Here is a 15,129-nt window from a genome sequence, read left to right as displayed (position 1 = left end):
ATAACTGGCCAGCCATGCAGGAAGTAACTTCAGCTCAGCCCGAGTCGACCAGGTGTTTATTTTGCCTTGGGTGCTTGAGTGAGACCCAGTCCTGGCCCTCGAATAGCCCTCAGTCTAGTTAGAAGAAGAATGCATAAATCATAAAACACGAGGAGCTTCCTCAAGCCGTCTAAAGCAAGGCAGGGTGGAGTACATGCTGCATAGAGGCATAGGTGGGCTTCAAGAACACAGTCAGAAAGGGTTCTTTCTTTTAAAGAGTGAGGATGCATAGTTTCACATCAACTGATATGCTAAAGAGCCTTCAGTAGGCTCCAGGTGGGAAAGAGAGAGGTAAATGAGGACTGACATTGACTGGACACTATGTGCCAGGTCTGTTACACGTAAAGTCGCCATGAGTCAGAGCCGACTCGGCAACTAGCAACCACAAGTGTATGACAACTTGACAGATTTAATCCTCTTGCAGCCCTTTGAGGGTAAGCGCAATAGAGCCTCTGAGAGCTATACTCTGGCCCCAGACTTTCGGCATCTGAATCTCAGATTTATCACTTACTTGCCGTGGAATTTTGAACAGGTGACTTAGCTCTTCTGCCTCAATTACCCCATTTGTAAAATCAGGGTGATGATACTGCCTGCCTGAGCGGGGGTTGTAAGGAGTAAGGATGCCCCTAAGCACATCCACATGTAAATAGCTTGGAACATAGTCTGGCATGTTGAACGTGTCATATGGGTCTTAGCTGTCATTATCTCCATTTTCCAGATGAGGAAAATGAGGCACAGAGGTAAGATCACACAAGCTAGCAGGCCAGCCCCAGAGCCTACTATGAATTCTGTTCTTAGTGATGAACACGCAGGTGTGCCGGGCACACCTGTTGGCCCAAGCCATTCTCTTCTAAGGAAAGCTGTTGGCTTTCTCCTTGCACAGGAAACTCCATTGCACACGCAACTACATCCACATGAATTTGTTTGCTTCTTTCATCCTGAGAGCCCTGGCTGTGCTGGTGAAGGACGTGGTTGTCTACAACTCTTACAACCAGAAGCCCGACGACGTGAATGGGTGGATGTCCTACATGTCGGAGGTAATCCCCTTGTCACCATCGGCCCCCCCCGACCTGCTGGGTCAGTACTGGGAGTTAGAGGACAGGGGATGAGCTGGGGAGAGGAAGAGGGGTATAACGGGCTGTCGAAGACTTTCCGGTTACAGAGGCAGCGTATGACTTAAGAAAACAGCAAACTCCGCAGAGTTGAGCAGGAAAAGGACATCAGAATGGAAGAATTCGCTGCAGCCGCTCTGCATCCTTGGATGGAAAATTTCTTTTTCTGTAAATAAAGGAGTTGGAACAAACCAACCTTTTAAAATTATTACTATTTTCTAAACTAGCAAAGCTTTTACCCATCGAAATCTGCGTCTGTTGAGATGGTTTTCTTTTATCCTATTAATGCAGCCAGCTGTTAAAGTAGCCTTGTATTCCTGGAATAAATCCAACTAGATTTTGCTATGTTATTCTTTCTCTTATATTGCTGTGTTCAGTTTGCTAATACTGTGTTTTGTTTAGCATTTTTCTCATCTACATTACGGAGAGAGAAATTGGCCTGTAACTTTCTTTTCTTGTAAGACCTTTGTCAGGTTTTGGTATGAAGTTTATACAGACCTCATAAAACAAATTGGAAACTGTCCCATCTTCTTCTGTTCTCTGGAAGAATTTATTTGAGATTTGATATTATTTCTTAATTAAACGTCTGATAGAATACACCAGTGAAGCCGTTTGGGCCCAGAGGGTTTTCTTTGTTGGAAGGCTTTTAATTATGGATTCATTAAGAACCTCAGATTCAAATTTTCTAATTTCTTCTCGTGTCAGCTGTAGTAACTCATGTTTTTCTAAGCATTGGTCTATTTCATCAAAATTTAAAAATTTATTGGCATAATATTGCTCATGATACCCTCTTAAGAGCTTTTCAGGTTCTATTGAATCTGTAGTGGTATTCCATTTTTCATTCCTTATGTTATATGGGAAATCCTGGTGGTGTAGTGGTTAAGTGCTACAACTGCTAACCAAAGGGTGGGCAGTTCAAATCCACCAGGCACTCCTTGGAAACTCTATGGGGCAGCTCTACTTTGTCCTACAGGTTCTTTGTGAGTTGGAATTGACTCGATTGCAATGGGTTTGGTTTTTGGGCTTTGTATTTGTATTTTTGCTCTCTTTTTTCCCTTGATTATCCTTGCCAGAAGTTTCTTAATTTGATTGGCCTTTTCAAAGGACAGATGTTTGGCATTATTGATCCCCTTTATTGAATGTTCTCTGTTTCATCAATTTCTGCTTTTATCTTTGCTACTTCTTGTCATCTATTTTCTTTGAATTTATTGTGATGTTCTCTTTCCAACCTTTTTCACTTGAATAATTAAAATAACTAATTTTCAGCCTTTTCTTTTCTAATAGATGTATTTAAGGCTGTAAGTTTCCTCAAAGTATAGAATTAGCTGCACACCACAAGTTTCAATATGTAATATTGTCATTGCATTCTCTTCAAAAATAATTTCTAATATCCATTATAATTTCTTCTTTGATCCATGGGATATTTAGAAGTATATTTCCTGTTTTCCAATTGCATGGATATTTTTCAGTTATCTTTCAGATACTAATTTCTAGCTTAATTGCACTGAGGCCAGAGAACATGCCCTTTAGTGTTTCCTTTAGGGCAGTTGTTCTCTGTTTCTGTTTTTCTAAAAAAGTTCTAGAATGCCAAGGAAGAGTCTGGGCTTTAACACTCACACAAAGCCCTCTTTTACATTTTTATATTATTGCTAGCTCTCTGAGATGGTCAGCAAGGGTCAGGAGAGGGGTAAGGAGGAAGGGGCTGTGCCTGGAGAGAACCTTTTCTATCCACTCTGGATCCAGATGTTGAGAAAGCCTGAATACCCTCTAGTACTCTCTCCCCTGCAGGTGTCTGCCTCCTGTCGCTCGGCCCAGGTTCTCCTGCACTACTTCGTGGGTGCCAATTACTCATGGCTGCTGGTCGAAGGCCTTTACCTCCACACACTGCTGGGACCCACGATGCTTTCCGAAAGGCGGTTGTGGCCCAGATACCTGTTGGTGGGTTGGGGTGAGTGACCTGAACTCTCAGCCTCCTCCCCTGGGTGTCCATGAGAGCATGGGAGCCTGAGAGAACCTTTCATAAGAGTTACAGACCCATCTGGAGAACACCACCGTTATCACCATACCATCATGCCATCAACATCACCACTATCATCACTACCACCACCAACAACATCATCATCACCACCACCATCACCAGCAACACCATGAATACCACCACTATCATCACTACCACCACCACCATTACCAACAACACCATCTACACCTCCACTATCATCTTCACCACCACCATTACCAACAACACCATCACCACCACCATCATCATCACCACCACCATCACCAACACCATCAACACCACCGCTATGATCATCACCACCACCATCAACACCACCACTATCATCATCACCACCACCATCACCAACACCATCAACACCACCACTATCATCATCACCACCTCCATTACCAACAATACCATCAACACCACCACTATCATCATCAGTACCACCATCACCACCAACAGCAATACCATCAACACCACTACCACCATCATCAACACCAACATGGTTACCAACAATAACATCATGACATTACCAACAGCGTCATCATTAGCATTGTCACCATCACCAATAACAACACAATCAACATCCCTCAATGACAAGGAAGAATGACAAGAGGCTCTAAACGGAAGTGCACGCGCCCACGTGTGTGTGTGTGAGCACACATAGACATATGTGCTGTTGACCCAATGCACTCAATTAAGAATTGAGAAGATTTTTGGTGGAATCAGATGCCATTTCTTTCACCTTGTCAACATCTAAGTCTTCCAGATGAGGTTTTCTGGATTAAAAAAAAAAAAATTGGCCAGGTCTGGAACCCCTGTCTTTACAAACCAACCCTAGGAGAATTTGAGGCAGCAGGGTTCCAAGGAAAGAAACATGGCCTGTGAGTCGGGAGATCTCTGGGTGGTGCAAATGTTTTGTACTGGACTACTAACCTAAAGATCGGCGGTTTGAACCCACCCAGAAGCACCACAGGCGAAGGGCCTGGCAATTTCCTTCTGTAAAGATTACAGCCAAGAAAACCCTATGAGACAGTCCTACTCCGTAACACAGGGGTCATCATGAGTCAGAATCAACTTGACAGCAATGGATTTGGTGACTCGGGAGATTTTGGTTAATATCCTCAGATAACCTCTGAGCTGCTCTGTGACATGTGGCTAGTCTCTTCCCCTCCTCAGACGTGAGCTTATCTGACATTAATACAATGATGAGCTCTGTGACGTCCTAGGTCTCTCCAGCTCTCACAGCCTGTGACATTTGGATTTCTATAGATTTAACCGGCTACATTTGACCCCATCAGGGTGGGAGGTAGGCACGTTTGGCCAAGTAGCTCCTAACTTCATTTCTCTTTGTTTTCTCCCCAGGCTTCCCTGTGCTATCTGTTGTCCCTTGGGGTATTGTCCGCTCCCAGCTGGAGAACACAGGGTAGGTTATTCACCTGGTTTTATACTTCCGTCAGCCAGTAATTCCCAGATATGCCCAAATATAAGGAAATACATAATCTTCTCACAGAGAATATCCCACCTTCTCTTGTTTTAGCCATCTTGGATATATAAACTCTAGGAATGTAGATAAAATAATGAAAGGCCTACTCATAGTAATTTGTTGTTGTTATTAGGTGCTGTCGAGTCAATTCCGACTTGTAGCGACCCTATGTAGCACAGAACAAAACACTGCCCGGTCCTGCGCCATGCTCACAATCGTTGTTATGCGTGAGCCCATTGTTGCAGCCACTGTGTCATTCCATCTCGTTGAGGGTCTTCCTCTTTTTCACTGACCCTCTGCTTTACCAAGCATGATGTCCTTCTCCAGGCATCAGTTCCTCCTGACAACATGTCCAAAGCATGTAAGACCCAGTCTCACCATCCTTGCTTTTGAGGAGCATTCTGGTTGTACTTCTTCCAAGAAAAATGTGTTCATCTTTTTGGCAGTCCATAGTAATTAGTTTATTAATTTAGTTATACATGAAAATTAGCACAAAGATGCTGTATAGGTAAGCAGTGGCCCTGGGTATGTAAGGATATAAATACAGGAATGGTTACTGCAGCATTGTTCACAGTGAAAACAAAACAGTCAAACAAGCAAAAACAATTAAAAAAGCAAAACAAAAACCAAGAGGCAAAAAACCTGAATGTTCATCAATATGGGAATTGCTAAACAAATTGTTGTGTACTTATATTGCAGAATATTAAAAAAAAAAAAAGAGGCTATTAAAAAAAGTTAGGTCTATATCTTTTGACTTACAGGGACTGAATTTCAACGCATGTTGTTAAGCCTGCTGCTGAATAATATAAATCATGGGATCCCATTTTTTCCTTCCAAACAATCACCACCATCAAAAAAAAAAAAACCCTATATAATTAAGGATATGTGTTTATATGTTTGTATGAGTGTGGAGAAAGATGTGGAAGGATATACACCAGGCTGTTAACACTGAAGAGCAATTTAATGGCAAGAAGAGTCAACAGTGCTAGTAATGCTAGGAAGTGATTTTAGTTCCCTCTGCCCCTTCTCCCACCCCTCAGGAGAATGATTGGTGGAGAGCAAGACTTGTGTGTGAGCATCCTTCTTCCACAGGGCATGAGACTCTTCCATTGCATCTGACCTTGTTTTTAAGTCCTCTTGCACTGCCTGCTCATTCCCGTTAGGTGCTGGGGAACCAATGGGAACAAGAAAATCTGGTGGATCATCCGAGGACCCGTGCTGCTTTGTGTAACAGTAAGGATCATCCCATCCTCCCTTCTACCCCTGAGCTCACAACCATGGGGTGCTCCCCATCCCACCCCAATTCTCTGGCTCAGAATGAATCTGGGACAGATCCCTTGAGAAGTAAAAGCTGCTATGTAAGCAGGATCCACTGAAAGAGAAGAAATAAGTTAAAATCTCTCTTTCTGTTTTAGGAACTAAACTCAGGGTTGCAGTTTAAGCCTCCTTCTCCCTGGGTCTTCAAACTATGTAAAGAAACCTGTAATAGGTTCAGCTCAGTGAACCTGTATTGAAAGGCTGTGATATGTACAAGGCCCTGGGGTATAGGTGGTCTCAGCAATGGAGAAGCCCAGGGATAGTAAAAGCAGGGCTATGGGTTTACATATTAACACTTTAACAGGCGAGAGAAAGAGACTAAGGAAACTTTCTTCGGAGGAGCAACATAGACAAGTAATAGTAACCCAAAGTTGGGATGAGAGTTAGAGTCAGGTGCTAAATGCTACTCTGAGACCTTGAGGAGGAAAGGTCTTTATTTGTGTGGCCCAAAATATCTGGGGTGAGGAGGAGCTGTCCTGCCCAGGGTCATAAAGCCCCTTAGATGATAGCGTGAGAGAACGAAATCTGTCAGAGAAGCTCAGGGAAGGGACAGGGAGTTAGCAAAGAGCTGGAAGGATTAGCAAGTTCTATTGAGAGAGGGAGAGAATCTTCCTGCCTAGACACACTGCCATCACCCCTGGGTGCCTGCCTGGTGCTCTACCCACCTCTTCTCCAAGGGGCTGCCCTGCTTTCCATTTTTGTGATTTTACATAAATAATCTGGTGTCGTAGTTCCCTGGTGCTGCCGTAACAGAAATTCCACAAGTGTGTGGCTTTAAAGAACAAAAACTTATTTTCTCAGAGTTCTGGAGGCTAAAAGTCCAAATCGGGTTCTTGGCCATGTCGATTCCTTCTGTGGCTCTCTTATGGTTTCTGGCGTTTGCTGGCAATCCTTGGCGTTCCTTTGCTTGTAGACAGTCCTCACGTGGCATCTGCCTTTCTCCAGTGTGTGTCTGTGTCTCTCCCGCTATTTTTATAAGACACCACTTAGAAACGATTAGGTTTAGGATCCACCGTGCTCTGGTAGAACCTCATTAGCACAGCAAGAGAAAACTCCTTTTTTCCAAACAGAGTCATATTTATAGGTACAGGGGTTAGGACTTCAACATATGTTTTGGGGAGACACAATTCAATCCATCCCATCTGGTTGTTTGTGGTTTATAGAAGAGTAAAGTTAGTTTTTTTTTGAAAAACATCAATGTTTGTCAATAATAGAAGACAACTCTCTGCTCAGACCTGTGTGCGACCTGGAAGGAAAAGTATTCATAGAAATGCGGGCGGGGGGGGGTGGGGCGCAAGGGGACAAAGAGGGTGGAGAGTTCCTCGATAATTTCAAGCCCTGCACGAGTGGCCTGATACTTCCCCTCCAGGCATTGTACTCATAGCTGAGGGTGAGTGCGCAAAATGAAGCCTGACACCACACATCACAAGCATAGCATCGAAAGCCCTGCCTTGCCTCCTCCACCTCTCACTTCCCCATGCCTCCTCTCCACTCCAGCCACAGAGCCCAGCTGTAGTTCACAGACCCGCCGTCCTGCTGGACACCTCCACTGCAGCTTAGGAACCTACTGAGTGTCACCTATGTACCAGTGCTATTCTAAGTGGTTTATGTATATTAGCTCATTTAATCTTTCCAACGTATGAGGCAGGGACTATCATTATGCTTATTTTATTGACAAGGACAGCAAGAAAATGAGAAGCTGCTTGCCTAAAGCTATAGAGCGAGTAAGAGGGGGATCTCGGCCTGAAGCGTCTGACTGGGTGACAGCTCACACTCATAATCACAACACCGGGCTGCTGCTCAAAGAATGTTTATTGCCTGTAGCCCATGTTCCTGGAGTAGTGACTGCCATAGGCTGTTTCATGCATCAGTATCTTGGTTCAGACTCTCCTTGGGTTCAATTTTCTTCTGCCGTCTTAACCATCTGGCTACCCATTACTCATCTTTCAAGACTCAGGTCAAGCATCAACTTCTCTGTAACACCTCACCTGATGAAGTAGAAATGGCTGTTTCCACTTTGTGAGGTGGGGTGTTCACAACCTCCTTCTTCATGTCCTTCTTGGATCCTCTACAGAAAACCAGTTACCATCAAGGCTGTTCTGACTCATGGCGATCCCATGTGTGTCAGAGTAGAACTGTGTTCCAAAACATTTTCCATGGCTGATTTTTTGGAAGTAGATCACCAGGCTTTTCTTTTGAGGTGCCTCTGGGTAGACTCAAACCTTCAACTTTTCAGTTAGCAGTGAAGCACATTAACTACTTACACCACCCGGGGACTTATCCTACTGCCCCAGTAATGCTTTATTGCAAATATTTATTTAAAACTCATCTCCCGCCACAGTGAGCCTCATGTTGTAGTCATCCTGGCACCCAGCCCAAGCACATGACAGGCCCTCAATAAAAGTAGTCAGTGAACATCTGTGACCCACATGCCTGGGCACTGAAAAGTTCCCCTGACTGGGTAGATTAAAGCAGGATGGAGGTCAGCAGCCCTTTGAGAGGGTGGAAGTTCAGATTCCGTCCATTTGAATCCTTCATGTTTGCCCTGTGATCCTCAAAAGGCAACATCAGCGGTTCTCAAAGTTAATTGTTCATGGGATCACCTGGATATCTTTTTTTTTTTTTATTAACTTTTATTGAGCTTCAAGTGAACGTTTACAAATCAAGTCAGTCTGTCACATATAAGTTTACATACATCTTACTCCGTACTCCCACTTGCTCTCCCCCTAATGAGTCAGCCCTTCCAGTCTCTCCTTTCGTGACAATTTTGCCAGCTTCCCACTCTCTCTATCCTCCCATCCCCCCTCCAGACAGGAGATGCCAACACAGTCTCAAGTGTCCACCTGATATAATTAGCTCACTCTTCATCAGCATCTCTCTCCCACCACTGTCCAGTCCCTTTCATGTCTGATGAGTTGTCTTCGGGGATGGTTCCTGTCCTGTGCCAACAGAAGGTCTGGGGACCATGGCCGCCGGGATTCCTCTAGTCTCAGTCAGACCATTAAGTATGGTCTTTTTATGAGAATTTGGGGTCTGCATCCCACTGATCTCCTGCTCCCTCAGGGGTTCTCTATTGTGCTCCCTGTCAGGGCAGTCATCGATTGTGGCCGGGCACCAAATAGTTCTTCTGGTCTCAGGATGATGTAGGTCTCTGGTTCATGTGGCCCTTTCTGTCTCTTGGGCTCTTAGTTGTCGATTTTTTTTAAATTAATTAATTAATTAATTAATTTTTTGCATTAAGTGAAAGTTTACAAATCAGGTCAGTCTCTCATACAAAAATTTACATACACCTTGCCATACACTCCTAATTGCTCTCCCTCTAATGAGATAGCACGGTTTTTCCCTCCTCATGTCCATTCAGGTAGCTTCTGGCCCCCTCTGCTCTCTCATCTCCCCTCCAGACAGGAGGTGCCAACATAGTCTCATGTGTCTACTTGATCCAAGAAGCTTGTTCTTCACCAGTATCATTTTCCATCCCATGGTCCAATCCAATCGCTGTCTGAAGAGTTGGCTTTGGTAATGGTTCTTGTCTTGGGCTAACAGAAAGTCTGGGGACCATGGCCTCTGGGGTCCTTCTAGTCCCAGTCTGACCATTAAGCTTGGTCTTTTTACGAGAATTTGGGGTCTGCATCCCACTGCTCTTCTGCTCCCTCAGGGGTTCTCTGTTGCGTTCCCTGTCAGGGCAGTCATCGGTTGTGGCTGGGCACCATCAAGTTCTTCTGGTTTCAGGCTCGTGTAGTCTCTGGTTTGTGTGGTCCTTTCTGTCTCTTAGGCTCATAATTACCGTGTGTCTTTGGTGCTCTTCATTCTTCCTTGCCCCAGGTGGGTTGAGACCAATTGATGCATCTTGGATGGCCGCTTGCTAGCGTTTAAGACCCCAGATGCCACTCTCCAAAGTGGGATGCAGTATATTTTCTTAATAGATGTCCCCTGAAGCCATGGTCCTCAAACCTCCACCTCTGCTATGCTGGCCTTTGAAGAGTTCAGTTTATTCAGGAAACTTCTTTGCTTTTAGTTTAGTACAGTTGTGTTGACCTCTTCTGTATTGTGTGTTGTCTTTCCCTTCACCTAAAATAAAACTTGTCTACTATCTAATTAGTGAAAGCCCCTCTCCCACCCTCTCTCCCTCCCCGCTCTCGTAACCACAAAAGAATATTTTCTTCTCTGTTTAAACTGTTTCTCCAGTTCTTGTAATAGTGGTCTTATACAATATTTGTCCTTTTGCAACTGACTAATTTCACTCAGCATAATGCCTTCCAGATTCCTCCATGTTATGAAATGTTTCATGGCTTCACCATTGTTCTTTATCGTTGCATAGTATTCCATTGTGTGAATATACCATGATTATTTATCCATTCATCCATTGATGGGCACCTCGGTTGCTTCCAGCTTTTTCCTATTGTAAACTGTGCTGCAATGAACGTGGATGTGCATATATCTGTTCGTGTAAAGGCTCTTATTTCTATAGGAAATATTCCAAGGAGTGGGATTGCTGGATCATATGGTAGTTCTATTTCTCACTTTTTAAGGAAGTGCCAAATCGATTTCCAAAGTGGTTGTACCATTTTTCATTCCCACCAGCAGTGTACAAGTGTTCCAGTCTCTCCACAACCTCTCCAACATTTATTATTATGTGTTTTTTGGATTAATGCCAGCCTCTCACTGTAGTTTTGATTTGCATTTCTCTAATGGCTGATGATCGTAAGCATTTCCTCATGTATCTGTTAGCAGCCTGAATGTCTTCTTTAGTGAAGTGTCTGTTCATATCCTTTGCCCATTTTTTAATTCGGTTATTTGTCTTTTTGTGGTTGAGTTTTAGCAGAATCATGTAGATATTAGAGATCAGGCACTGATTGGAAATGTCATAGCTAAAAACATTTTCCCAGTCCGTAGGTGGTCTCTTTACTGTTTTGGTGAAGTCTTTGGATGAGCATAAGTGTTTGATTTTTAGGAGCTTTCAGTTATCTGGTTTCTCTTCTGCGTTTTTAGTAATGTTTTGTATACGGTTTATGCCATGTATTAGGGTGCCTAAAGTCCCTATTTTCTCTTCCATAATCTTTATCATTTTAGATTTTATGTCTAGGTCTTTGATCCATTTTGAGTTCATTTTTGTGCATGGTGTGAGGCATGGGTCTTGTCTGATTTTTTTGCAGATGAACATCCAGTCATGCCAGGAACGTTTGTTAAAAAGACTGTCTTTTCCCCAGTTAACTGTCTTTGGGCCTTTGTCAAATATCAGCTGCTCATATGTGGACGGATTTATGTCTGGATTCTCAATTCTGTTCCATTGGTCTACGTATCTGTTGTTGACTACTGATATCTTGAAAAATTCTTTTGTGACTGGGTGCCACCCCCTGAGACTTGTGTTTAATTGGTCTGAGAGGTGGCCTGGGGATTCTAATGTGCAGCCAGGGTTGACAAACATTTTCTACACCATCACTATTCAAAGTGTAGTCCTCGGACCAGTAGCATCAGCAACATTTGAGGGCTTTTTAGAAATTCAGATTCTTAGGTCCCATCCCAGACCCACTGCATCAGAACCTGCATTGTGACAAGATGCCCAGGCTTAAGGGCACACATTAGTTTGTGAAGCACTTTGTGTGCACCAGCGGTTATCAAAACTGGCTGCCATGAGAAACATCTGGTGAGGTTTTAAAATATACTGATGCCTGGATCATACCCCGGATCGGTTACATCAGAAATTTTGGGGGTGGGGCCCAAGTAGTTGTAGCTGAATTGTTGTAAAAACAGCATGGGGGCACTGTCTGACCTCCTCTAACTTCACAAGGGGGAAGGGGAATCATGATCAAGGCTGATTCTTATGAGGCGGGTGTCAGACCTGCATTTTTTCTCTGCCGTCTTTACCAATTCTGACACCAAATGTCCCTCCTACAGTACTTTCTACTGAGTTTGATAATTCTTTGCAATGGCTACATGGAACTCACAAACCATACTCACCATTATGGGGTTTATTAGGGAAGTAACAGTTATACTTCAGGCTCAGGAATGTTCAGGATACAGTTCTTCCATCAGGACAGCCCCTTCCCAGCTGTGCTCAGAGGCTGCCTCTCCCTGGCCCACAGAGTCTACCCAAAGGCACCCAGTTTTATCACTCCATGGGCCAGGAAGCCCACTGTGCTGTCTCCTGCGGGTCTCTCCATCCTTGGTGGTGGTGGGCTTTTCTCCTTCCCACTTTGGGGTGGCTTATTTCAAGCCCAGTGGTATGGCAAAACCAACCAATGCCCTTAGTGGGCCACAATTACCCTATCACATAGTTCCACCCAATCACCTGGGTGAGAGTTACAAGACCATAGCCAGAAAGGCCACACAAAAATCAATCCATTACGCCACAATCGTAGACTCTCAAGTGACTGTAATACGTGGCAAGGGCTGAGAACCCTACTCTAGACCATGCTGCTTTGTCCTCCAGTGGCTGGCTGAACCACGTGCTAATTCCTCCTGGCTTGACAAGTTTTGCAGCTTTTTTGTTGCTAGATCGACATACTCTCCTACCAGGTCAAGAGAATGTGCTCCATCTTCTCACCTTGGATAAAATGTCTTTATATGCTGTTGCTCCTACAACTCTAGTCATGGCCAGCTCCACAGATAGGACCCAGGTACCTTATGTCTGAGTGGACTCCCCATCTTCCCATCCAAATCTCCTCTTCCTGCTCTTCCCACTTAGTGAATGATTCTACCATCCATCCACCCAGTTACCCAAGCCGGAAACCTGAGTGTCCTCCTAGCTTCAGTTCTTTTCCTCCTGGCAGCTCCTACTAAGACATCAAGCCTTGTCATTCTACCACTAAGGATTTCTCCAAGCCATCTCCATCTCCTTAATCCTGCAGTCTCTGCTCTTCTTCAACTATTGAGATTTCTTGAATTGAAATCTGCAAAAACCTCCTGTTTGGTCTCCCTTCCTTCATTCTTGCCCTCTCCAATATAGCCTCTGTATTGCAGCCAGATTGATCTTTCTTGAAGAAAATTTTATTATGTCTTCTGCTTGTAACTCTTTAATAGCTTATTACTGACCTCAGGGTTGATTATGAATTCCTAGAGTGGCAAGTATTGCCATTCCTCTGCCTACCCATCCGACTACTCAATGTGCTAGTTATATGGGGAAACTCACAGTTCCCAGAGATCCATCATGGTGTTTCATGCATTTGCACATGCTGTCCCTATTTATGGAATGCTGCAATGCCCATCAGATGGTCCCACATCTGTAGGAGTGATCACTACTCCTCTTTGGAGATTGAGCCCTTTATTAATCTCTATGTTCCTGAAATTAAGGAATGTCAATGGGTATGTCTGGAAGGGACAATTTCATGAAAACCTTCAGTTCTATGAAAGTTTTAGACAGATAATTGCTAAAATGTTATTTGTGTCTGTGGGGCTTGGACAAGAGAATATGGGCTTCAATGGAAATGGGAAATCTTTCCTTCGGTCACAAGAAAAAACATTTGACTATAAACTGATGAGACACTGACATGGACCCTAGAGAAAGGCTTTGGATTCTCCATCTCCATTGATTTCTGAGAAGAGAATCTGTCCTGAAGAATTGGGAGCTGACCCTGATGCTTTCCCAACTTCCCCAGCTTGTAGGATTCTGTGATTTTGTACACTGGTTTTGGTGCTCCCAGGAGAGTGCAAGGTATGTGTTTTTGTTGTTGTTGTTATTAGCTGCTGTTGAATTGGCCCTAAACACATGGCAACCCCATGCACAACAGAATGAAATGCTGCCCAGCCCTGTGCAATCCCCACAACTGGTTGCAGATCAGGTCGTTGTGATTTACAGGATTTTCTTTGGATGATTTTTGAAAGTAGATCATAAGCCTTTCCTGCTAGTCCATCTGGAAGCTCCACTGAAACTGTTCAGTGTTGTAGCAACACCCAAGACTCCACTGACAAATGGCTGAGGTGCTTTGGCTGAGAATCAAACCCAAGTCTCCCACATGGAAGTCAAGAATTTTTCCACTGACCCATCAGTGCCCTCTTATGAGTGGGAAAAGAAAAGTTGTAGGATGAAGTGGAAGGAGCCAGCCTAGGAGTCAGGAGTCCAGGCTCCATCACTAAATTGTGGTGTGTCCTTTAGCCAAGGACATTTGACTTCTGTGGGCTTCTGTTCCCTCATTTGTAAAATCAGATTTGGACTAGACTAGTAGTTCTCAACCAGGGGAGATTCTGTTCCCCAGGGGACGTCTGGCCTTGTCTGGAAGCATTTTTGGTTGTCACAAATGTGCTACTGGCATCTGCTGGGTGGAGACCAGGGATGCTGCTAAATATCCTACAATACACATAACATCCCCCACAACAAAGAATTAGCCATCCTCAGATGTCAATAGTGCCAAGCTGGAGAAGCCCTGGTCTAGACCGTAGCTGCACAATAAAACAATCTGGAGAGGTTTGCAAAAACACTCAGCCTGAATTCTACCCTAGACTGATGGAGTCAGAACTCCTACTATACAGGGCTTTCATAGTGCTGGAATTGTGTTCATTCATCCTCTTGCATCCTCATTTAACATTTATTGAGTACCTTCCCTGTGCTTGTCCTGGTACTCAATTCTTTGGGGGAAAAATAGATGAATGTTCCCGTAGATTCTGCCCTTAGGGAATTCAGAATCTAATAGTTATCATTCTGAGACTCATTAGACTGTGACTGAGCCAATATCTGCCTTCATGTTTGTTTAGAGGATCACACACTGCAGTTTTCCATGGATCTGAGTAGACATGACCCTATCTCTAAAAAAGAATCCCTCAACCTCAGATATTGTCTGGTTAAACTGAAATACCAAAATGTAAGATAATAATCAAGAGCTGATAGGATTTAGCATTTCGGGGCACTTCACAATCTTCTTTCATCTTGGCCAAATTTGAGCCTGGGCCCTGTTTTCCAGAGCATGGAGCTGATGCTTCTACAGGAAAGCCATGGTTTAGAGCAGTGGGACCAAGGAGAGTCTCCCACCCCAGGCCAAAGCTTCCTGGTGAGCATCCCCAGTTGCCTTAGTCAGGCATTTCCTACCGTCCCCAGACTGTGTCTTCATTTGCTGATCAGCATTTGGGTTGGTGTGAATGTACGTCATGCTGGATTTTCAGACATATCAGCAGACTTCATCTGCTGCTCTGTTGGTACCATATTCCCTATGCTTCAGAAATGGCCATGATGTGACATCCCATAG

At 44.1% G+C, this 15,129-nt stretch overlaps 1 protein-coding gene across 1 annotated transcript in view; it reads left to right on the top strand.

Annotated features, from left to right (window-relative positions):
* GLP2R (glucagon like peptide 2 receptor) overlaps window positions 1-15,129 on the top strand; it is a 99,565-nt gene that overhangs the window by 39,645 nt on the left and 44,791 nt on the right. Inside the window, exons 6-9 of the mRNA XM_049861522.1 lie at window positions 923-1,076; window positions 2,940-3,099; window positions 4,516-4,576; window positions 5,800-5,869. Coding sequence (XP_049717479.1) covers window positions 923-1,076; window positions 2,940-3,099; window positions 4,516-4,576; window positions 5,800-5,869 — 445 coding nt within the window. The remainder of the gene's footprint in view (window positions 1-922; window positions 1,077-2,939; window positions 3,100-4,515; window positions 4,577-5,799; window positions 5,870-15,129) is intronic.

This window comes from Elephas maximus, chromosome 19, assembly GCF_024166365.1.
Source record: "Elephas maximus indicus isolate mEleMax1 chromosome 19, mEleMax1 primary haplotype, whole genome shotgun sequence".
Taxonomy (NCBI): Eukaryota; Metazoa; Chordata; class Mammalia; order Proboscidea; family Elephantidae; genus Elephas; species Elephas maximus.
This window is presented reverse-complemented; position numbering and strand designations above follow the sequence as displayed.